The 24,377-nt window shown below is 45.9% G+C and overlaps 3 protein-coding genes across 4 annotated transcripts in view; 1 reads left to right on the forward strand and 2 right to left on the reverse strand.

Annotated features, from left to right (window-relative positions):
• PFN4 (profilin family member 4) overlaps positions 1 to 2,634 on the reverse strand; it is a 68,949-nt gene extending 66,315 nt beyond the window's left edge. Inside the window, exon 1 of the mRNA XM_037813344.1 lies at positions 2,509 to 2,634. The gene's annotated coding sequence lies outside the window, so the exon portion shown is untranslated. The remainder of the gene's footprint in view (positions 1 to 2,508) is intronic.
• On the forward strand, positions 2,363 to 17,989 carry FAM228A (family with sequence similarity 228 member A). The gene is made up of 6 exons (XM_037813351.1): positions 2,363 to 2,719; positions 4,416 to 4,484; positions 11,980 to 12,067; positions 12,211 to 12,367; positions 15,406 to 15,619; positions 17,813 to 17,989. The coding sequence occupies exons 1-6, from the start codon at positions 2,636 to 2,638 to the stop codon at positions 17,987 to 17,989; spliced, it is 789 nt and encodes a 262-aa protein (XP_037669279.1). The 5' UTR covers positions 2,363 to 2,635.
• A 2,386-nt stretch (positions 17,990 to 20,375) lies between these two features.
• ITSN2 (intersectin 2) overlaps positions 20,376 to 24,377 on the reverse strand; it is a 202,150-nt gene continuing 198,148 nt past the window's right edge. For both annotated transcript variants that reach the window (XM_037813289.1, XM_037813290.1), the window contains 3 exons: positions 22,350 to 22,433; positions 21,768 to 21,941; positions 20,376 to 21,262 (listed from right to left, as the gene is read on the reverse strand). In XM_037813289.1, the coding sequence (XP_037669217.1) occupies positions 21,105 to 21,262; positions 21,768 to 21,941; positions 22,350 to 22,433 (416 nt within the window). In that variant the 3' untranslated portion in view covers positions 20,376 to 21,104. The remainder of the gene's footprint in view (positions 21,263 to 21,767; positions 21,942 to 22,349; positions 22,434 to 24,377) is intronic.

The following is a 24,377-nucleotide window of genomic DNA, read 5'->3' on the forward strand; positions in this document are numbered from 1 at the left end:
AAATGTTGTAAAATTTATTGTGATGATTGCACAGCTCCATGAGTACACTCAAAAACACACTGAATTGTACACTTTTAATGGGTGAATTGTATGGTATATGAATTATATCTCAATGCAGCTGTTAAAAAAAAGACGCTACTAAAAAGATAAAACATGAAACAGAGAAAAGAGCTTAGGGAAGACATAGGGAGGAAAAGAGGATATGAAACGTGAGCTGGAATGAAGTTTAAAAACACAAAAAACCATGACAATGAAGCCATGGAATAGACACTGCTGAAATGACAGCTACACAAAGGACTGGAGTAAGAAAAATGAGCAAAATGAAATAAAAAGAATTAGAAGACAGGCAAAAGTGATCCTGCTTATGCATAAGTGGAGTCCCCTAGGAGGAAAACTAAAATAAGGACAGAGAACAAATATATTAACATGGATTTTTTTTAAATCCAGAACTAAAAGAATATATGAATCTTTCCATTGAAAGGGCTTACCAAGTACCATAAAAAAAGTGGCACAGAGGAAAATACCCTGACATTTCCTAGCAGTTATTGGACTTTAGAAATAAAGAATTCTAGGAGCAGCCAGGGAAAAAAATCAAGTCACTTTAAACATGGAAAAAATGCAACATTCAGTATTAGAATACAGTTCAGCAAGAGCCTACCGCACTACCTCAAGAAGTATGTGAGCCAAGAATTTTAATTTCCAGCCAACTGCCATTAAAGTAAAAGGCAACAGGCATATTTAAATACATAAGAATGAGGAGACTGCCTTTTCTATGTGTCTTTCTTGAAGAAACTACTAGATAATGAACTTGTGTCACCTAAGACAAAGCAAATACAGCAAAAGGGCTGACAGTGAACCTTGCATCTGTAACTGCAGGACAAAGACAAACGAAGGAGAGATTATGGTCATCAACAGAATTTAAATGCTGTAAACACTAACACAAACTGGGAGGGAAAGAGAATAGGAGCAGTATAAATGCACTGATTTCCTCAATTTTTATAACTGGGAATCAAAAGATATTTAAAGCTGTTAAATCAAGTAAGGGAGGAACAATGGAACATTAAGAAACAGACATTAATTAGTGAACAGACACCACTGCAAATGGTAAACAGCACAATTCAAAAATAAATTAGAAAGTCCTGAATTGAAACACAGGCAAGTTGTCTAAGCTGCTCAACCACTCTGACCCCAGCTGTAAATGGGTGATGCTCAAACGTTCCTCAGGGTTCTTGGGCTTGGTGGAACAGAGTAAATACTCATTTATTACCTGGCGGGTCTGCGTTAAGGGAAACTGTGGATCAAATCAACTATATATATATATATAGGTCAAGTTCCGTGGGGAATTATAGGTTGTCTCAATTATTCAACTTTATTTTTCAATGTCAGGTTTCAAAAAGAAATCCGTGCTTTCCTGCAGGCCTGGTAATTCACTAAAGGGCACCCCTCTCCTCTAGTTGTAGACTTCTTGACAGATAAATGTTAAATTCTGTTCAGTTTTAACTTACATGGCCTCAATTTATTAAAAAAAAAAAATTAAAACAAAGGGTGATGGAGGATTCAGCGGCTGAATTCCCCCACGTGGCCCCGAGGGGCGTCGCCTTGGTGGGCACACACCCACCGCCCCAGGCCCGGGGGCCTTGGGGAGAAAAGGGCCTCGAAGGGGACAGCGGGCAGGAGGAGGGCAATGCAAGGAGCTCGAGGGAAGAGAGGCTCTGATATGAACACAGTGTTTTAATTTGATTAAAAAACAAATTTCCTTCCCCGGAATATTCCAGCAGGTCTCCCGCGAGCGTCGGGGCTGGTCAGGGCCCCGGGCAGCCCTGACGCCGAGGCCCCGGGCCCACGACCTCTCCCGGCGGCCCTGACGGTGCGACCCAGGCCCACTACCACCCTCGGCGGCCCTGACGGCGCGGCCCGGGCCCACGACCACCCCCGGCGGCCCTGACGGCGCGACCCAGGCCCACTACCACCCCCGGCGGCCCTGACGGCGCGACCCAGGCCCACTACCACCCCCGGCGGCCCTGACGGCGCGGCCCGGGCCCACGACCTCCCCCGGCGGCCCTGACGGCGCGACCCAGGCCCACTACCACCCCCGGCGGCCCTGACGGCGCGACCCAGGCCCACTACCACCCCCGGCGGCCCTGACGGCGCGACCCAGGCCCACTACCACCCCCGGCGGCCCTGACGGCGCGACCCAGGCCCACTACCACCCCCGGCGGCCCTGACGGCGCGACCCAGGCCCACTACCACCCTCGGCGGCCCTGACGGCGCGGCCCGGGCCCACGACCACCCCCGGCGGCCCTCGGCGTCGCGGCTCCGCGCCGCGGCCGGCAGGTGGGGCCCGTCCCGGGCGAGAGTGGGGGCCGCGTGGAGGGCGCCCACGGCGGGGCGAGGCGGGCCCAGAGCCCCGGCCCCGAGCCCCGTTCCCTGCGTGGGCCCCGCCGCCCGGGGGTCGCGCCAACCGCCTCCTCCCGGGAAGGGCCCCGGCCGCGCGCCGGTCGCACTCACCTCTGTGGCGAGGGGCAGAGACGCAGGGCGCCGGCCGCCTCCCGAGCCCCGCGGCCTTGTTGCTTTTTTTCCACAACCGTCTCACCGAGTCGCCTCGTTGGACGTTTTCTCCCTTCAGGGACGTGCCATGAACGCTTCGCACTACGAAGCGCATTTCCTGCCGAAACGACTAAGAGCGTGGCCAGAGCCCGAGGCAGTGTCCTCCGTGGAGGTAAAAGAACCCGCTCGCCGCGGCGTCGGTTCGGCGGCGACGCGCACACCCCGGGAGATGAGGAACTACTTTGTGGTAATCGCGGTTACAGTCCCCGGAGGGGAACAGCGCCCGGTACCGGGTAGGCGCGCCACACTGGTGCTGGGTGGGAGCGGCCGGGGCGCGCGTCTGGCCTGGGGCGTGGCCGGGCGTCGCCTGTTCGCGGGGAAGGGGCCGCGGGCGGCCGGGGCGGAGGGGAGGCCGGGCCCGCCGCCGGGTGGCTCCTGGCGGTTCAGGGTCGGGTCAAGTAATGATTTTCTCCGCAAGAAAATGTCATTGTTTTATATGATCTTATAATTTGCTTCGCTGTAAAGAAAAGCTCTGGGAAATTTCTTCTGCCCCTTTTTCAATGACAGGAGGAGTGGCGTGTGCACAGAAGGTGGTGGATTTCAGAAGTACTGCCATAAATTACTAACATTTGCGTTATAAATTCTGGCAAAATCACACAGAAGGCGCCATCAAAAACTAAAAACACTATTCTTAAAGAACAACAACCAAAAGATTGTTTAAAAACCTGACACATGAAGGAAGATAATAGGTTGGCTAGGATGGCTCAAAAAATGTGATTTCCCAAGATGCTTGTCAAAGTGTATATTTTTACTTCTCCAAATAAGTAGATTTATTTATTTGAATCTGTATTGTAGTATAATGGAAAAAATTGTTTTACATCATTTGGCACTTGACATCTTAAAATAATTATGAGAAGGCTTGAGAACAAGATTCTGATTATCAAGAGGTCTTTATTTTGGAGAGGACCTGAGCAGCCGTCTGAATGTCATTTTAGATTCCATGTGAAACTATTAAATATATGGGTAAAACCACAACTCTTCTTTTTGGGATTTTGCTCATTTACGGATGTGGTAATTGACCTAGTAATTGAGTTTGTTTTGATACACTCCATGTGGCAAGACAGAAGGACAAGCCAGAGATTGGATAACATATTTTTAAGAACCTGTTTTATTTTACACTATAAATAATTGTTTTAGTTAATAGCATTTCTCTCCTAGATACTGGATTTTATTGCCTGTTTTTTCCTATTTAGTCCTATAAGAATGAAGCTGGAAGATCAGTTCATGGTGATCCAATTGAAAAAGCCCTAAAGTGAGGATTTAAATTCCTCAGCTTTGCCCAAACACATAATGGAAAAAGCAAGTCCCTAGATGTGAGACAATAAGGAAATGAGTCAGGAGGTGCCACCAACTAGCTTGTGACTATGATTAGTTGAACTCAATCTAATGTTCTGTGATTTTGACTTACAAAGAAACCTAGTAGAAGGATAGAAACTTAAGGGACCTTTTAAAGAATGCCCACTGAATGCCTAAAAGAAATTCACTTTATAGAAGATCGCTTTAATTAGTAAATTTTACTGGTACTTTAAAAAAATGATTTAATGATATGATGTCATGGATTTGGCGCAAAATAGTTGGAAGAGCATAGGTGATTTAAAGGAACTAAGATTGACTCTCAGTTGATCATTGTTGAACCTGGATGATGGGTTTGTGGGGAATTGTGTTTGAAAATTTGCACAGTTATAAAATATGCTCTGAGGTACAGATATTAGATTTGCACTAAAACTATTGGTAAATTACACTGCATTCTGTCATTCTGACTTGTTTCTTCAGGCTTTACATCCTAATATTCAATTCTGTAATTTTAGGCATTAGCTAGAGAAGACATTGATGAAGCTGTACATGCAATATTATTTAGAGAAAATTACGTTGTGAAGGTAAGAGGTGGCTACAGACTATGTGTTCTAAGTGTATTCTGGATGAGCAAGAGTGACGCCTGGCAATGTGATCAAGTTGATTACCATGTTGAAAAGATTCGTTTTGGGGGAGATTTTCTCATGTTTACTGCATGGGTCTGAGATTGTACTGCCCCACTGCAGTATCACTAAGAAACCCTCTTCCTGCAATTCCACCTGGCTCTGTCCTTTGGGAATCTCAGAGGTTGTTCTGACCACTCCCACTCTTTGTTCTGCTCAGTAGCAATTCTTTCCTACTAAAACTTGCCTTCTTTCTCATATGTTCCAACTTCTCAGTGGGGACATATACAACCCCTAGAAATAAGTTAGTATTTAAGGGCAATGAGCAACCAGTGCGGATAGTCACCAAGGAATTAATAAACACAGATGGGTTTTCATTTCAGTGAGAGGGATTGCAATTAGATGTTACAATAATACTTTGACATTCGTATTGTGGTTTAATTTATAAAGGGAGTTGACATGTATTCTCATATGACCATCAAAAGAGGCAGGTGGGATTACCCTCTTTACATAGGTTCAGAGAGAGGTGCTGGAAAAAGTCCAGTGCACTTTCTACTCTGCCGGCTTTGTCATAGAATGGCCTGATGCTGAAGGTTAGTGACACGGCATGGGTGACCAGGGAAAGCCTTTAAATGCTTAAAAAAAGAAGCTAGAGTTTCATGGGTTAGAAATGGTTTTGATGTGGTTTAATCTGAAGGTACAGTTGTGGCTTAGAATTTTACATGTGTCCTTCTTGCTCTATTTTCTTCCTGAACTTTATTCAGTTCTTCAATTATCTCGTGGTAGAACTTTGCCACTTGAATGCGGCTATGAGTTTAGAAGTAGAAATAAGTTGTTTTTGTTTTTGCTCCCCCCCATTCAAATGACAATTAAATGGAAAATTTTGTAATAATTTGTTTTCCTCTTTTGTATCCCTTCATTAGAACTTGGATACATATTTTCAGCATATGGATACTTTTAAAGAAAGAAGAAAAGAGATGTTACATAAAAAATGGGTCCAAAATGTTGCAGAGCCTCTTCAGCAGAGAATTATGGAAAAAGTAATTTCATATAGAGGGTTGGAAAAAATCAAACAAGAGAATTTTGAATATTATTTGAAGCACACAAATAAAACGGTACCGAGTTTTTTTTTTTTTTAAATAAAGTATAATTTAAGGAGTTGAACCAACATTTTCACTAGTTATGCAAACAGTCCCAAGCTTATTTTGTATTTAAGCTGAGTTCATTGAACCATAATATAAGCCTATTGCATTTATTTTTAAATCTGGAGTTTTGGGTGAAGGGATAGAAGAGTTGATTTGGAATTAGCTATATGAGAAATACTTTTCAGTAATGTTAATAGAATAACTTACAGTGGCTTAAACCATAAGGATATTTACTGTTTAACAAGAAATCCAGAGGGAGGTGGTCTCACAGTGGGTTCTGGCAGCATATATGAATGTCATTGATGAACTGGTTGATTTTTGTATTCATCTGTTCTGCTCCCCTTATCCCCAATCACCCTCATATTCTTATGGTGGTTGCTTATGGTTCCAGGTATTAGCTCTATGTTCAAAGCAGGAAAAGGGGGGAAGGAATGGTTCTACGGGATTCTTCGCATATCGTTCTTAAATCAGGAAAACAAAGATTGTGGAGTGAATACACAAAGTCAACAGATATATATTTGGTACTGCACACAGGTGGTCCTAGGTTTCAAAGTTAAAAACAAATCTTCAAAGTAAGAAACTAAAGTGTTACTGCTGTTTTGTAAAGTCATACTGAAGCGCAGAGCGCAGAAACTGGCAGTCTCAGCAGACTTCCTGTTAGATCTCATGGGCCAGAACTGGGTCATGTGGCAAGCCCTAGGTAGCTAGTGATAAACGAGGCTGGGAAAGAGGTGTCTGGCTTCCAGTCTCGATAGTTGGAAGTGGGCAAGGTGAACAGGATGACATGGCTGTCGACTTAGCCAACCATTACGCAGAGGCTGCCAGTTTCTGCACTCGGTGCTTCACTGTGGCTTTACAAAACAGCAGTAACATTTAAGTTTCTTATTTTGAGGATTTAACTTTGAAACTTAGGACCACCTGTTTGCAGTACCAAATTTAAATCTGTTGACTTTGTGTGTTCACTCCACGATCTTTGTTTTTCCCTAGCTTTTTGCTAGAGACTTTGAGTAGCTTAACTGGAATGTCAGGGCATTTAATACATTTACCGAGCAAAATTTCTGGATATGTATGTCAAATAGGAATATGAAAAGTCCTATGTTTATAATGTACAAATGCTTAAAGTAACCCAGGATATGAAGTAGATTGCTTTTACTGTAATAAAGTTGGCTATGTGGAAAAAGTATCCCATAGTTCCTGTTTCAGAATATCCTCATGACAGCTTTATGAGGTGGGCATTATATTTTTAACTCTGTTTTATGATAAGAAGATGAACCCTGAGAGAGGGTCAGCCTGTCCAGGTTTACAGAGCTAGTACAGGCCAAGCCCAAATCGGATCCAGGTCTGTTTGAAATCCGAGTGCACAGTCCTACGGTTGCGTCCAGAAATGTGAGTGTGCAAGGATGGGGTGGGGAAGCCGTGCCGCAGACAGAGCACGTGCTGAAGTCCATGTGACTTTCAATGACAGTAAGTTCAGGGTGAATCAACCCTGTGAGCTGGCTTCCAGGAAGACACGTGCCTTCAGGCTGCATGGTGAGAGGCTGCTGGGGGTGGAAGCCTCAGGGTGCTGGTCCCCTGTCCTTACCCCGTCACTCCTGTCACACTGTAGAGGGGACATTCACCAGTCGCAGAGCCGGTAGAAGGGCGCGGGGGCCTGACACCGCTTGGTCGAGAAAAGTGGAAAGAAATGGGATATTTAGCCCCAGAAAGAGATGACACTGTAGTGAGGGGAAATGAAACCTTTAAATATTTAAAAGGTGGACCTGTGACTGATGGATAAGGCATTTTGTGTTGCTTTCGGTGAAGAGCTTATTTCTGTGCTTGGAGTTGCAAGACAGAGTCAAATTACACCTGCTTCAGGGAGCAGAAAGTTGTAGAGCTACGGCTAGCTGATGACTTCACACTTCTTCCACAGGGTGGGGAAGTCTCACCCCAGACCAAATTACTTCAGAGGTTTTTTCTAACCCTTTGAATGTATGAATTTATATAAAAATGGAATAAAGTCTATTTGACTTGTATAAATCCTGCCAAACACTTTTGTATGTACTGATTTGTTCTTAAGCATACGCATTTTTTTTCCCAGAAGGAAGTATTTGGAGACTATTATGATCCTGAAGTATACGATCCTTTTCATATGACAAAAAAGGTCCCAAATTATGGAAAGGTAAAATGGTTTTCTTTTATTTATTTATTTTTCGAAGTTGTGGGGTTGGGGGCAACCTAGTCATTTTAGAAGTCTTGTAGTTTTTCTCTATTCATTCTTTTAAGAACCCACAAAAGTATTACCGCCTCCTTTTTTAGATAGGAACCAAAAATAATTTAGACTCCTTGGGAATTAATGTCGGGTGAACAAGGCATGCGTGTGTGTGGTAATTCCTCCCTCCTCCGCCCCCCTCCCTCCTTTGGGGCAAATTTTTTTTCTTTTCATTTTTATTGAGATTGTTCAGATACCATACAATTATCCAAAGATCCAAAGTGTACAATCACTTGCCCCTGGGTACCCTCCTACAGCTGTGCATCCATCACACTTAATTTTTGTTCAATTTTTAGAAACTTTTCATTACTCCAGACAAGAAATAAAGTAAAAGATGGAAAAAAAAAAAAAGAAAAGGAAACTCTAATCCTCCACTGTCCCCAACCAACCCCCCTCAATTGTTGACTCCTACTATTGATATAGTACATTTGTTACTGTTTATGAAAAAATGTTGAAATACTACTAACTGTAGTATACAGTTTGTAATAGGTATATAGTTCTTCCCTATATGCCCCTCTATTATTAACTTCTAATTGTATTGTCATACATTTGTTCTGTTTCATGAAGTGATTTCTAGTATTTGTACAGTTGATCATGGACATTGCCCACCATAGGATTCAGTTTTATACATTTCCATCTTTTGACCTCCAACTTTCCTTCTGGTGACATATATGACTCTGAGCTTCCCCTTTCCACCTCATTCACACACCATTTGGCGCTGTTAGTTATTCTCACATCTTGCTGCCAACACCCCTGTTCATTTCCAAACATTTAAGTTCATCCTAATTGAACATTCTGCTCATACTAAGCAAGAGCATCTACATTTCTTCCACAAGGCAGGAGGGAGAGTCAAAGAAGGTAGAGAGGCAAAAGAAAGAGGAAACAAAAAAATGACAGCTAGGAAGCAGCAAAAGGAAAAATAACCTTAAAGTAGAATAAAGAATCAGACAGTACCACCAATGTCAAGTGTCTAACATGCCTCCCCTATCCCCCCCTCTTATCTGCATTCACCTTGGTGTATCACCTTTGTTACATTAAAGGAAGCATAATACAATGATTCTATTACAGTCTCTAGTTTATGCTGATTGCATCCCTCCCCCAATGCCTCCCCATTTTTAACACCTTGCAAGGTTGACATTTGCTTGCTCTCCCTCGTAAAAGAACATATTTGTACATTTTATCACAATTGTTGAATACTTTAGATTTCACCAAGTTACACAGTCCCAGTCGTTATCTTTCCTCCTTTCTTGTGGTGTCTCACATGCTCCCCACCTTCCTCTCTCAACCGTATTCATAGTTACCTTTGTTCAGTGTACTTACATTGTTGTGCTACCATCTCCCAAAACTGTTCCAAACCACACACTCCTGTCTTCTATCACCCTGTAGTGCTCCCTTTAGTATTTCCTGTAGGGCAGGTGTCTTGTTCACAAAGTCTCTCATTGTCTGTTTGTCAGAAAATATTTTGAGCTTTCCCTCATATTTGCAGGACAGCTTTGCTGGATACAGGATTCTTGGTTGGCGGTTTTTCTCTTGCAGTATTTTAAATATATCACACCACTTCCTTCTTGCCTCCATGGTTTCTGCTGAGAGATCCGCACATAGTCTTATGAAGCTTCCTTTGTATGTAATGGATTGCTTTTCTCTTGCTGCTTTCAGGATTCTCTCTTTGTCTTTGACATTTGATAATCTGATTATTAAGTGTCTTGGCGTAGGCCTATTCATATCTCTTCTGTTTGGAGTACGCTGTGCTTCTTGGATCTGTAATTTTATGTCTTTCATAAGAGATGGGAAATTTTCATTAATTATTTCTTCTATTATTGCTTCTGCCCCCTTTCCCTTCTCTTCTCCTTCTGGGACACCAATGATACGTACATTATTGTACTTTGTTTCATCCTTGAATTCCCGGAGACGTTGCTCATATTTTTTCATTCTTTTCTCCATCTGCTCCTTTGCGTGTAGGCTTTCAGGTGTTTTGTTCTCCAGTTCCTGAGTGTTTTCTTCTGCCTCTTGAGATCTGCTGTTGTATGTTTCCATTGTGTCTTTCATCTCTTGTGTTGTGCCTTTCATTTCCATAGATTCTACTAGTAGGTTTTTTGAACTTTTGATTTCTGCCGTATACATGCCCAGTGCTTCCTTTACAGCCTCTATCTCTTTTGCAATATCTTCTCTAAACTTTTTGAATTGATTTAGCATTAGTTGTTTAAATTCCTGTATCTCAGTTGAAGTGTCTGTTTGTTCCTTTGACTGGACCATAACTTTGTTTTTCTTAGTGTAGGTTGTAAATTTCTGTTGTCTAGGCATGGTTTCCTTGGTTATCCAACTCAGGTTTTCCCAGACCAGAACAGGCTCAGGTCCCAGAGGGAAGAAATATTCAGTATCTGGTTTCCCTGCAGGTGTGTCTTAGAAAATTGCTCCAGCCTTTGATGCCTCTGGTCACTGTGCTTTTCTGCCCAGCAGGTGACGCCTGTTAGCCTATAATTCTTGACTGGTGTGAGGAGGTATGGCCGTGTTCCCCCAGGCTCTGGGGTCTGGTTCTGAATGGAAAGGGCCCCACCCCTTTCCTCCTAGAGAAGACAGACCCCTCAGGTGGAGGTCATTAGCATTTCAGTGGTCTCGCTCTCTGCTTGTGGTGTCTCCACCCTTCCCAGAGTCACAGCCCTGGAAACTGAAAATGACTGGGGCTTTCTCCACTGAGCCAAAAAAGAAACAGATAGTCCCCTTCAGACCCAGTCCAAGGCAACCCTCCGGCTCTCCCAGGTCAGTCGTCACCCAAAGCCTCTGTCTGTTTTTAGGGGCTGCGTACCTGTAGTGAGCAGTTCACACTTGCTACTTAAAACCCCAGTTGGAGCTCAACTGAGCTGTATTCGCTTGCTGGGAGAGAGCTTCTCTGTGGCACCACGCGGCTCTGCAGCTCGGGCTATGGGGGAGGGGGTCTCCTGACCTGGTTCCGCAGGTTTTACTTACAGATTTTATGCTGTGTTCTCGGGCATTCCTCCCAATTCAGGTTGGTGTATGATGAATAGATGGTCTCGTTTGTCCCCCCGCAGTTATTCTGGATTATTTACTAGTTGTTTCTGGTTTTTTGTAGTTGTTCCGGGGGACTACTTAGCTTCCACTCCTCTCTATGCCACCATCTTGCCCCTTGCCCCCTTTGGGGCAAATTTGAATCTCAGTTCGGAGAGAAAGATACGTGGACCCTGAGAGCAAAGAGTGCCTGATGGGAGCCAGTGCAGGGAACAGGGGGACACAGGGAGAGTGCCCACTACCAGAGGCACAAGAAAGGATGTCGAGAAAGGCTGCCCAGAAGAGCTAACAGTAATGCCTTCAGATTTTTAAACTGACAATCAAAACGTAGAGATGTAGGCTTCGGTTTTACTCCTGTGTATCCAAAGTGGCCATCTGATATTACTGTTCATTTAAAAAATACTTGTGTGGCTCTGAAGAGGAAAGTGGCTTATTTTGCTTTTCCCAGGAAACCAAGACATCATTATTGCAAAGATAACAAGGTTCCCTTTGGGTCTGGGGAGACTGTCCCTGCGGAGGGTGGCCTCCCGCGTCCTCTGGGGCTCAGCCTCGGGTTAAGTGCTGCCGGGGATGCAAAGGTGGGGGAGAACGTCCCTCTGTTCAGAGCTCACCGTGAGGATCGGGGAGGGAAAAGTCCTCTAAGGACCTCTGTGCTTGCCTGCCCCTCCCGCTCACCCCAGGCACCTTCACCTGCCCAGTCCCCGCGTGGCCTCCAAGTCCTGCCGTCGCCTTTCACGGACGGCGCTGTTCCTCTCGGGCTCCCCTGACTAGATGGTCGCTGCCTGGACTTGTCAGTGCTGCCAGGCCGCGAGCACGTCCTGGCGATGCAGTAGCCTCTCTTCAGCCTGAGAGGCTTCGGGAACTGTCCTCGTCCAAGGCGGGAGATATGTGCTGCTCCGTGATTGACAGTTTTCACGAGTCTGTTTCTCAGCTGCTTGGGGGACAATAAGGACACAAGTGAACGCTTAGGACAGATTTAAAAAGCCCAGTACTCAAACTGCGGTGGGATACTCAAGCAGTCTCGTTTGTCTTGAAGGTTACAGTCCCACCGCTTTGTGATCCTCTGTTTCGAAGACAGCAAGAGGTTGATGAGGAGAACAGAGCTATTCTGCAGTGCGAGACAGGTACCTGGTAGTCGCTGGGATTCATTTTCAGAGCATGAAAATGATTCATTTTCTAAAATTGTCAAATGATTCCATACTCTATGAGCAACTGGAGTAGCTTAGATTAGAATCTAGTGACTGAGATTTTTTTTATCTTCCTGCAGGAAGACGATATACCATAAAAGAATTTAAAGAAATAGAAAAGGCCAAGCTGCATGCTAAATCGCCCCGGTCCACTTTCACTCTACGCTGCGTGAGTCCAAAAAAGTGGCTCAAGGCTTCTGTGAGATCCATGAGAAGTAAAATTCATAGTACATGCAGGTAGAGATTAATATCCTCCCAGATCAGTAACAGATTAGAGAAATATTTATCTAGCTGTTTAGTTTAATTCCTAATTCAGATCTTGTAACTAATCATTTTCTTTCAGTTAGTGATTTATAGTTTTATTGTTTTCTATATTCACCTTTGTATTGTGAGATATACCCAGACAACAGTTTAAAACATAAATGTACAGCTTAACAAATTGTCAGCCCTGTGAAATCACCTCCCAGGTCAAGAAATGGAAAGTGTCCCTTCTTTTTTCTTTTTTTAAATTCAATTTTATTGAGATATATTCATATACCATACAGTGATCCATGGTATACAATCAACTGTTCATGTTACCACCATATAGTTGTGCATTCATCACCCTAATCTATTTTGAACATTTTCCTTACACCAGAAACAATAAGAATAAAAAATAAAAGTAAAAAAGAACACCTAAATCATCCCCCCATCCCACCCTATTTTTCATTTAGTTTTTGTCCCCATTTTTCTACTCATCCATCCATACACTGGATAAAGGGAGTGCAATCCACAAGGTTTTCACAATCACACTGTCACCCACTGTAAGCTACATTGTTATATAGTCATCTTCAAGAGGACATCTTCCCCCAGGGTTGTCTTCAATTCTTAAAAATTAATTAGTTAATTATCTACACTAGGGTTCATGCTTTGTGTTGTGCAGTTCTGTGGGTTTTCACAAGTGCAGAGTGTCTCATGTCCAGAATTATGGTATCATACAGAATAATTTCACCACCCTAAAAATCCCTTGTGCTTCACCTACTCATCCCTGCTTCTCACCCCCACACTTTTGGCAAACACTTGTCTTTTTGCTGTATCCATAGTTTTACCTTTTCCAGAATGACATATAGTTGAAATCAAACAGTGTGTAGCTTTTTCACACTGGCTTCTTTCATTTTGCAATATGTACTTAAGGTTTCTCCATGCCTTCTTTTTTTAACCGCTTTGTTGAGATATGTTTCACATAGCATACAATTCACCACACATTTAAAGTGGACAATTCTGTGTTTTCTTGTATAGTCAAAGATATGTCAATCATCACTACAGTTTTGGAACATTTGCATCACCTCAAAAAGAAACCCTGTAGCTTTTAGCTGTCACTTCCATCCCCCATGTCCCCATCTTCCCTCCCCCAACCCAGCCCTAAGCAACCACTAATCTGCTTTCTGTCTCTGTAGATTTCCTTGCTCTGGACATTACATGCAAATAGAATCATGTAATATGTGGCGTATTATGACTGGCTTCTTTCACTTAGCATAATGTTTTCAAGGTTCATTCCTTTTGAAGTATATAATAGTACTTCATTCCTTTTAATGGCCAAATTATACTCTATTGTATGGATATACCATATTTTGTTTATCCATTTGTCAGTTGATCAACAATGGGTTATTTGTACCTTTTGATTATTAATAATGCTGTCATAATCATTTGTGCACAAGCTTTTTGTGTAGACATATGTTTTCATCTCTCTTGGCTTTATACCCAGGAGTAGAATTAATGGGTCCTATGGTAACTGTATGTTGGGTTTGAGGAACTGCCAGACTGTTTTCCAAAGTGGCTGCACCATTTTACATCCCCATCAGCTGTGCTTGAGGGTTCTGATTTCTCTATACCCTCCCCAACTTTTGTTACTATCTGACTTTTTGAATCTAGCCATCCCAGTGATGTGAAGTGGTATCTTACTGTGGTTTTGATTTGCATTTCCTTGATGACTAGTGATGGTGAGCATCTGTTAAGTGCTTATTGGCCATTTGTATATTTTCTTTGGTGAAATGTCTATTCAGTTCCTTTGCCCATATTTTAATATGGTTGTTTGTCTTTTTTGTTGTTGAGTTGTAGTTCTGTATATATTTTGGATATTATACCCTTATCATATATATGATTTCCAACTATTTTCTCACATTTCATAGGTGGTCTTTTCACTTTAATGGTAATGTCCTTTGATCCATAAAAGTTTTAAATGTTGATCAAGTCCATCTTATTTTTTCCTTTATTGCTTTTTAAACATCATATCTAAGAATCCATTGCCCAGTACAAGGTCCTGAAGACTTTCCCCTCTGTTTCTTCTAAGAGTTTATGGTTTTAGTTCTTATATTTAAGTCTTTGATCCATTTAGAGTTAATGGTGTGAGGTAGGGGTCCAGTTCTGTTCTTTTGAAACTGAATGTCCAAGCTCCTTGAGATCACAGACTCCATCCTGTTCATTGGTGTTGCCAGCCCAGCACTTAGCTGGAATGCAGTAGATAATGAGTAAATGTTGGGTGGATGAATGGATGGAGGAGAGGAAGGAAGGAGAAGTTTCATTTCCTTCAGTAGAGCTGGGCTTCCCAGGGCAGAAATGGGGGTGGCTTGGTGAAAACCTTTTGGGAAGACACACCCAGAACTACCTCACATGGCTGTTTGATACAGAAGGAAAAGGCCTTCGGAGCAAGGTGGCTGTGACAGTCAGGGACAGGTGGGTTACAAAACACAGAGACCTACTCAAGCAAAGAAGAGGAGGTGGGTGGGTATGTTAGAAAGCCCCAGAATGTCATGGAAGCCAAGGTCAGAGGCCAAGAAGCCAGTCCCTTTCTCTTTGAGACTGTGTGGCTTTTGTCATCACTGCTCCTCATGAATGGCCTTCTTTTCTTCATTTCTCTTTCTTTGCTTTCTTGGGCATGTGCTGAGAAATGGGTGCCTGAGCCCTGCCTGACTGTCTCAGAGGCTGCCGAGAAGCCCCTTGGTCCAGGGCTTGCAACTTTGCACAGTTACGGCTCCACACCAGGTGCCCTTTGGCGGTGCCCTCAGCCACAGCTGGGGAAGGGTCACATATCCCACTGTCTACTTAAGGGTTGTGCCAGCAGGGCGTGAGTGGGGCAAGAGGATTTACTATCAGCCACCAAATGGTGATGGCCTGTCTAGTCTTTCCTTTTCATAAAAGTGAGTATTGAGTACATTAAATTAATTTTCAGACACCTTCTGAGTGATACAATTTCCTTTGTACTTAGTGGAGATCATTTTTTCTACTTTTCTTCGCAGACCTGAAAAACTCATCTGTGCAGAAAAGAAACATCTGTCTGATAAAGAGAGAAAGACCACTGACCCAAGCCAGGCTGCTTTTGAAAGGAAGTTTCATTCCTCAAAGCTCAGCCAGGAGAACCAGAGGGAGGAGAGGAAGGGTCTGGTGAGCAGAGGCTGGGATGGCCAGCAGGAAGCAAGCCCTACTTCCACCATCTGGGCCAAGACACTGAGGGTAGGAGCCTGTAGCCAAAGAAGGGAGTGAAAAAGAGGAGCAGAGGCATTTACTGTACTTAGGAGACATGCCGGGCTTGCCTCCTGCCTGGTGCTGCTGCAGAGGGGACTTCCCTCAGGCAGGGAAGCCCTCCGTGAAGGACTCAGGAAAGTAAAAGGTTGAGGGGCCCTGGACCCCGCTTTCAGGAGAGAGGCTGTCCCCTTCCAAGGCTGACCATTGCCTGTGGAGCTGGTGAGAAAAAACCTGGCCAGTGTGGATCTGCCGCCCTACGATTTCATCTGTTCTTTTTCCTGAGTTTTTGCTCTTCTGCTGTTTTCCTACCACTTTTGACTTACTACATCCAAGCCAGGCCAAAAATGTTGTTTTCCTTAGTTTAGTCACAGTGGGTGGGAATTTTTTTAAAGGCGTTTATACTTAAAAAAAAAAAAAAAAAATTAGGGGCAAAATAACTGTCCAGATATTTACAAGGTATTTTATATGCAGGAGTTTTCTGAGCACACATTTCTTATCCAGAGCTCCCGGTTTGGCTGTGAGAGCTTGCGGCTTACCAGCTCGCCGTGTGAGTGCATGTCTCCTTCTGCGCCCGCTCCCGCGCCTGTGACCTGAAGCCCGAGGTGTGGGGCCCTTCCGGGTGGGCCAGGGGAGCCACAGCGCATGGAAGGTCTGTGCAGTTCGCCTACTGCGGCCCCTCCCGACCCCCCCCCCAGCAGGTTGAGGGACTGTTTCTCCTGTTTTGAAAACCTTGTTAGATTTGCTCCTTTAACTTTTTATTTTGAAATACTTGCAAACTTACAGGACAGTTATAAAAATAATACAAACCACAACAGAGAACTCCTACATACCCCAACCCTGAAATACCAGATGCATCAATTTTAACATTTGGCCACATTTCCCAGGTTATTCTATCGATCCGTCTCTCTCTCCATCCATCCATCCATCCATCCATCCATCAATCCATTTCTGAATACTTGAGCGTAGGTTGTACACATCTGTTCCTTGAACACTTAATACCACCATGTACATTTTCTAAGAACGAGGATATTCACTGTGTAACCACCTTAAGTGCAGTTATCAAGTTCAAGAAATTTAACATTGATATAAAGCTTACAGCCTATATTCCAGTTTTTTCATTATTTCCCAATAATGTCCCTGTGAGCCTTCTCTCCTCCTTGCTAGATCCCATCCAGGATCATGTATTGCATTTGATTGTCATTGTCTCTTTCTTTTTTTTCAATTGTGGGAACATACATACAACATAAACTTTCCCATCTCAACCCCTCCCAAGCTACCATTCAGTGGGCTTGATCACATGCACGATATTGTGCTACCCTCACCCCGTTCCACTACTAAAATGTTCCCATCTCCCTGAACAGAAACCCTACCTGCATTTTGCATTAACTCCCCACCCCCCCCCACTGCCTCCACTCCTCCCCCCACCCCGGTAAACTGTTTAGATACTTTTGTGACCCAACTCCTACCTGATCCCATTGTTCTCCCCAGCGTCTCCAGAGGAAAGGATTCTCCTCATATGGTATGCCAGAACCACCCTAGAGGGACGTCCTCTGAACGGAATTATATCTGAGAGCACAGGGAGCCCCTCAGTCGGATTTTCATGCAGCTGTAGTCAGCTCTGGCCTTATGTCGGGGTATACTGACTGCTGTTACCAGTAGAACCAAAAAGTGGGTAACAGCTTGAGCCCAGTGGAAGTTTGTTTCCTCTTGCGGTACCAGTGCTGGGCGGGCCAGCAGGCTGGCAGGCTGGCTCTCTTCCCGGCAGCCCTTCAGGCCCCCGTGTCCAAGGCTGCCCTGGGGGACTTGTTCCTGTCAGCCTGGAAAAGGGAAGAGATCCTGGCGGCGCTGCCGTGGGAGGTGTGTGTGGGCATGGCCGGGACATGGTGTCTGTCACTTCCTCCATCTTCCTTGTGTGGGACCCTCACGGGGCGTCCCTAACAGTAGGGGGTGAGGTGCTGGCAAGAGTAGTCGCTGGCTGGTCTGAGACAGTGGAGGGGAGAGTGTGTTCTGTGCAGCCACCTATGCCACGCCATGAAATGGTTAGTACCACATGGAGCCCAAAGATAGGGACAGCCTTGTCGGAGAATTGCTGAAGCTAGGTAGCATGGGAGAGCTGAGGCCAGCAGGTTGGGAACCTACCTGGAAGCTCCGACATCACTGTCAGGTCCTCTCTGTCCACAGGCTTCAGGCAGCAAGCAGCCCAGACCCCGCTCCTGGGCAGCCGGGGAGGGCCAGCGGCGTGGACGGGGCGCTCAGCCTGTGGAAAGGAGGGTGATGACGGCCGAGGTCCTGGCGCAGCACCTGGCCTCACTGCAGGTGGGGGCTGGGCTGGGCAGCCGGGGGCTGTACCACCTGTGAGGACGCCGTTTGTAATAAAGCTGCTTTGAATTTTAGTCTGCAGTGTCTACCCAAAAGCTAAAATACTGCAAACATGTTCCACCTCTCCAGAAGTCGAGGTATTACAAGAAATATCCCATTAATAGTTCCTATTCATTGAGCTCCTGTTGTGATCCAGGAATATGCGAGGTATTTAATGTTCATTTAAAAGTTTTAAAAGCCAAATGGTATTATTATTACCATTACATGCAGCTCGGGGAGGCTCAGAGATGAGCCCAAAGTCAGCACCACCCCCTGAAAGGGACCATTCCAGTTCCTCTGGGTGCCTTTCTCCTCACACACCCATAGGCTCTGTAGTGTTCACCAGATTGCTAAGAATTTGGGGCACCTTTCAGGGGGTGGAGTTCTCCCTCCCCACCTACGACAGCCTGGTCCTGAAGCACAGTGGGGGGCTGGCTGGGGATACCCCACCAGAGTGGGGCATCAGGGGTGTGTGAGCACTGCTGCTGCTTTCCCCAGTGGTCTGAGGATGCCCCTCCCCTTCTACCTTTTCCATCCGGAGAGAACTTGGTTTCTCAAGGGGAGGCTCTGTGTTTGTAGCTCAGGAGGTCTCTGGGGTTGCTGCTTGTCCTGACATTAAATGTTTCTGGAGTTTCATAGAAGTGTCTGACTCAAGTGTAGCAGCCTCCCGGATCTGCAGTTTAGGTTGCCCTGAATCTGACCAAGGAACCCTGACACACCTAGAGGTGGAGAAATGGCATTAACCGGAGAGCATCTGTTTCAGTCTGCTAATGCTGCTGGAATGCAAAATACCAGAAATGGATTGGCTTTTATGAAGGGGGTTTATTTGGTTACAAAGTTACAGTCTTAAGGCCATAAAGTGTCCAAGGTAAGGCGTCATCAATAGGCTACCTTCACTGAAGGATGGCCGATGGCGTCTGGAAACCTCTGTTAGCTGGGATGGCACACGGCTGGCATCCATTTGCTCACAGGTTGCGTTTCAAAATGGCGTTCTCCAAAATGTCAGTGTCAGCTTCCAACGGCCATCTTCTAAATGTGTCTCTCAGCTGCAGCTAGCTATGAGCTCCTTCTATCTGTGAACTCTTTATAGGACTCCAGTGATTTAATAAAGACCCACCCTTTGAATGTGTGGTGTAACACCTCCATGGAAATTATCCAGTCAAAGGTTTTGCCCAGTTGATTGAGTCAAATCTCCATGGAAACACTCAATCAAAGGATTCCCACGTAATCAACACTAACATGTCTCCCCGCACAAGATGGCATCAAAGAACATGGCATTTTGGGGAACATAATACATCCAAACAGGCACAGTATCCTAGGGAGAGGGGAGTCCTCGCAGTCCTGAAAAAGGATGTTTCTGTAGCTATGGTCACAAGTAACCCCGGAACTGGTTTTCAGCAGCCTTGGGCTCTAAAGGTCAGCCAGTTGGGGCAGCCTCCCTGCTGACGACCCCGTCTGCCTCCGTAACCAGCACAGAACTCGCCCCCCAGCTGTAAGATCGGCAGCTGGCTTTGCTCACGAGGTTGGGCCTGGTCAGCCAAGTTTTCCCTCAGCTAATGAAGGCTAAGATTTAGTTGTTTGCTTTGGGATATTGAGTGGAATCTTTTCCTTCAACACTGGGGCATATTTCCTTTATGTCTTTTAACCAGTCAGTGCCCAGGATAGGTACCTGGAATGAGTAAGTGATGGAGTTGTAAAAATTTGAATATTCTGAATTATATTTCCGAGCCCTTCTTTGCTCAGCAATTATGTTGAAACGATAATGGGGCTGTGGTGGAGGCCTGAGCCCTGGGACAGCGGAAACCTTCCCGGCCGCCTCCAGCTGCCATAGGAGCCGGGTTCCCGCAGCCGAGCGGGTCCTTCAGGATGACAGATCTTTCTCCAGTCTTACTCATTACCCCAGGGATTGAATTTTATCAACATTCCAACAATTTTGCATTTCAAAATTCAGCGACTGAACAGGAAGCACCAGCAGGTGGGGCCCAGGGCCCTGGAGGAAAAGAGGGGCTTGTGGTGCTGGGGAGCCAGTGGCCTGCTGAACGCTACTTAACACTTACACGTTTTCTTTACTTGCACTTCTCCACCCCACCCCCACCCCCAGCCACCCACACCCACCCCCCCACCCCCACCCCTGGCAAGCAGAAGGGCTCAAAGAGTGAGGTATAATCCCACAGGAACCATCCAGTCCAGCCATCAGAGAAATGGGTCCAGATTGTAAATTACCCGAGTCGCAGAGCGAGTTCCTGGTGGAGCTGAGGAGGGGGCCTACCCGCCCCCACTGCGCCAGGGAGGGAATGTGGTTTCATTATAATCAACTCTGAAGTTACCTTTTAAGGGGCTTCAGGTAAAAAGCAAATCAGTCAAGCTTTCAAAGAAAGTTACATCATAAACTTATATTTTTATTCTCTTTCTGTACATATTGGCAATGAAAGAGCTTCAAGATGCATGTCCTATGAAATTTGCAAAACCAAGGCATATACATAAATAATTTATACTTCAGAAAATTAAAATTGAAAAATATTTTCCACATCATTAGAGTTCACAGTATTTAACGTAAATCAAGCTTTCCTCTTTAGATTTCAAACTATATTGTCTCAGCAGAGAATAAAATCTAATCTGGAATAAAACGGTCAAGTTTCTGGTTTTTATTCAGTGCACGAGTAGATGCTGGGTACCAGGCTGCTCCCTTCCTCCCAGTACCCCCCTCCCGAGAGGCTGTACCCGCAGGGATCACCTGGCGTCGACCCGCTGCTGCTTTACCAGAACCGCGCCACGGTGGGCACGTTCAAGCAAGGGGTAACAGCTGATGGTCGATGCCTCATTTCCACACAATACTTTTTATAGCCCTGAAAATGGAAACCCTGGCATCTAAGCACAGCTGAGAAGTGTTAACGCTAATACAAGGCACTGCGCTGCGGGTCTGGTTTATTTACAGGAGAGACCGTGTTTGCATAGATTGCTAGCGACTTAGTGTGCAACAGGAGACGGTCCCTGCGTGCGTGGCTCTGGGATGGATGAAGCCGTGAGATGCTCCTTCAGCCCGGGGACAGCACAGTCCCTTCTCCAGCCCCAGCCTTGTGGGCAGATTCCCTTGTGCCTCCCTCCCCAGGGTGCCCTACAGGAGGGTTTTTTCCCCAAAAAGCTGCAGATCAAAGCGGACCCAGACCTCCCCAGTGGGGACCTCATGCAGCAGAAGCCGGCGGGTTGTAGGGCCTTTGCTTTCCTGCTCCGTTTGAATTTTCGCCACTGGAACTTCCGTACGCCCCAGGAAATCTGACAAATGAACAAAATTGGGTGAGTCGGAAGTCTTTCTTTATAAAACTGTTCAGCTATCACAGGGGAGGTACTGAAACCACACTGAATTTTTAAACCTTTCAAATCTTCCAAAACAAGTTCTTCGCTTGGTTTTTGGATGTTTGATGCTGTGAGTGGCTGTATGGAGAATGACACATTTATGTGGAGGAACTGTCTGTGTGGAGTTCAGGTCTTCTGGGTCAGAGGCTGCGCCCCCCACGCAGCGTGACCCAGGAGCACAGAGTTTACGTCAGAAAGGCAGGTGGTGACTGGGGTTGAAGACCCAAAACACACCTGAGAAGTGGTCCTCTGCAGGGCTGGGAAACACTGTCTCAAATTTTATCTCCCTGGAGATTCTGGCAGGCTGCCCCTTCCCCTGAGGCAGCGCACCCCACATGCAGCCAAAGTGAGCCACTGATGACCTAGACCCAGATTCCGGAGTACTGGGGAAAACTTCAGATCCCACAGTGGAGTTATACTTTACCATCTGGTGAAAACTGGTCTCTGTCAAACATGGTGAGACACAGCACGTCTTGGTGAAGATCCTTGATGAAGAACTGGCAGTTAAAATTCCACTTGGGGTTTAGCGTGTCCTGGAGAGTCCTGGTGGTGTAGCTCTGGGAGCCCAGGCTGATTTCACAGTATGGGTTGCTCTTTCCTGAACAAAAACAAACCACAGACACATGTAGCATGTGAGGTAAACTGAGTGACTGGCAGGGCCTGCCTTAGGTTAAGTGCAGGATCAAAGGACGCTTGCCATAGGCCAGAGCAGCAGGAGCCACTGCCCGAGGGACGTCAGCCTGTGGCCTCCTAATAAGGTCCACGTGTCCCCAGTACTGACAGCATTGTAAACCCAGGGGCGACTGCTTCCCGTGACCCAGGCAAGTCCAGAAGCACCCAGGAAGGCAGCACGGGAGCTCACTGGGGAACAGAATGATGATTTGTTGGCCCACTTTATTGGCAGTGGACACAAGCTTTTTAAAAGCATCCCATCATCCAGTGTTCAGAAGAGTCATCGGCAAAGAGGAGCCAGTTACCAGACTTGTGGAATGAAAGAAGCATTTACCGTTTGGTTTACAGGCTTTTAATTCTGTAGCTTCAATGACGTGTACCATCAGACGCCCGATGCCGGAAGTCTTCTGAGAGCGGGCTACGAAAGAGGAAGACAAGTCAAGTGAGCACAGGGGTGAGGCTAAGCTGGAGACACTCACAGTCTGCCTTCCTAACCGATGGTAGCTCCACTTCTAACTCCCCTGCCACTGCACAAGGGCCCAACAGGCAGCATCTGGCTGCCCAGGGGTGTCCTGTACAAGGAATGCCTTCCCCACTGTCTCTGCCAGGCAGCACCCAATATCCCCTCTCACCCCCAGCCCCCTTCCCAACCACAGATGAGTCTATACTCTTGACTTATGAATGCCCCGTAGCCTGCTGGGTCTGAAATTCTGTGCAATGGCAGTCTCCTCTGCCAGAGACGACTCCTTGGAGAGCATGGACTGTTTCCTCCTCCTTGTATTTCTGTCTCAACTGCCTAGCATACAGTGATATTAATAAATAGTACATTATATTTGTTCAGCACTAAATAGGAGATAACATTTATTGGGACTCATGTTAGGCATGTGCTAAGACTTTTACACGATTTATATCATTTAATCTGCACAGTTACTCTACAGGTTGGCAGCCCTGTTGTATCAATGAGGCTTAGAGAGGATTTGCTCAAGTCCCAGTGCTTCTAAATGGCAGCTAGAATTCAAAAAGTTCTGCCTGATACCAAGGTTTACTTTACCAGTCACCAGAATTCCAATTATATGTAAAGACTTCAGTTCATGGAGCAGTTTCATTGAAGACCTTATTCTATTTAAGGAGGTATTTAATAAGGAGAACAATTAGGCAGTGGACTCAGATAATCTTGGTAAAAAGGAAGTTAGTGAGCAGGCTTCGCCTGCAGATTTAAAAGCTAACAAAAAGCTGCTAGGTGAGCCATTTTGTTGTAAAAACTCAGGTGAAGTATAATCTTCCCTCTGGGCAGCCACACCTCAGTCCCCGGAAGGCAGGAGCTAAGCTCCAAGGCCTGGGTGGGCTCAGCACAGGCTTGGCATGGAGAGAACAATCAACAAATGCCAAAGGACTCGAACACGTGGAAGATGCATAGCAAAAAACAGATGCTGAGGTAAGCAAACTGAACAGGAAGTCTGATTCACATCTTTGACCAATTAAGAGATCATTGTATGTTTCATGAAATGATTATCATTGGTTTTTCAACAGCAAGCTCTTAAAGTACATTAAAGGAAGATTCAAGGAGCAAAAGGTGATTTTTGCATACCTTTTCAGGAGTACATAACAAAATAAGGGAAACCTGAATAAAAAAAATATACAGAGCTGCGAGTCTAGCAGCCAGCAAACACAAATGTGAGGGGCGGATGGGGCAGGGAGGTGCGTGGAGGGGGCCCGGACAGGGTTCCCAAGGTGGCGGTGAAGGGGGCTCAGAGCACAGTGGAGGGGCCGGCGGGCAGGTCCCACGGGGCGGGGAGGCCGGGGCTTGGCATTCACGGAGCCTCAGCAGTTCTGATCGGGCGCGTCACCACGACCTGTGTGGCTGCCCCGAGCAAGTGGGTCGTCTGTCCCATGATCGGGGGACATGACCAAAGCTGCACGCAAGGCACGTGCGGGTCCTGTGGGGAACTCACTGTGATCTCAGAGGACGAAGAAGGGGCTCAGGGCTAAGCAGAAACCATAGAGGACTAAAGCCCAGAGGACAACCACAGACTCCAGGAGAGTGGGGACTCTGTGCTGGGTGGTTAGGGCGTTTGGGAAGGTGTCCTGGAGGAGGCAGTGTATGACTTGGGCCTTGAAGAAGGGGAAGGAGTTCCATGGAGGGTGGGTGGGAGGGGCGTCTCAGACGGAGGCAGCCTGGACAAGGCGGGTGACTGGGCAACGAGCTGTTCCCTTAGGCAGTGGTGTGGGGCAGACGCAGGGACACAGTGGGACACGGGACTGGGCAACAGGTTCTACTGTGGATGGACCCTGAGTTCTGAGACGAGAAATTTGTTCCTAATCTGGGAGGTGAGAGGGAAGATGCATAAGTAGGGAGCGGTAC

The sequence above is a fragment of the Choloepus didactylus genome, chromosome 20, assembly GCF_015220235.1.
Source record: "Choloepus didactylus isolate mChoDid1 chromosome 20, mChoDid1.pri, whole genome shotgun sequence".
Classification (NCBI taxonomy): Eukaryota; Metazoa; Chordata; class Mammalia; order Pilosa; family Megalonychidae; genus Choloepus; species Choloepus didactylus.

Excerpts from the sequence above, each read along its gene's own strand:
- FAM228A (XM_037813351.1), top strand. The coding sequence starts at position 2,636 with ATGAACGCTTCGCACTACGAAGCGCATTTCCTGCCGAAACGACTAAGA. Across the intron at positions 4,485-11,979 it reads GAGAAAATTACGTTGTGAAG|GTTACAGTCCCACCGCTTTG; the intron begins GTAAGAGGTGGC and ends TTTGTCTTGAAG. Across the intron at positions 12,068-12,210 it reads TATTCTGCAGTGCGAGACAG|GAAGACGATATACCATAAAA; the intron begins GTACCTGGTAGT and ends ATCTTCCTGCAG.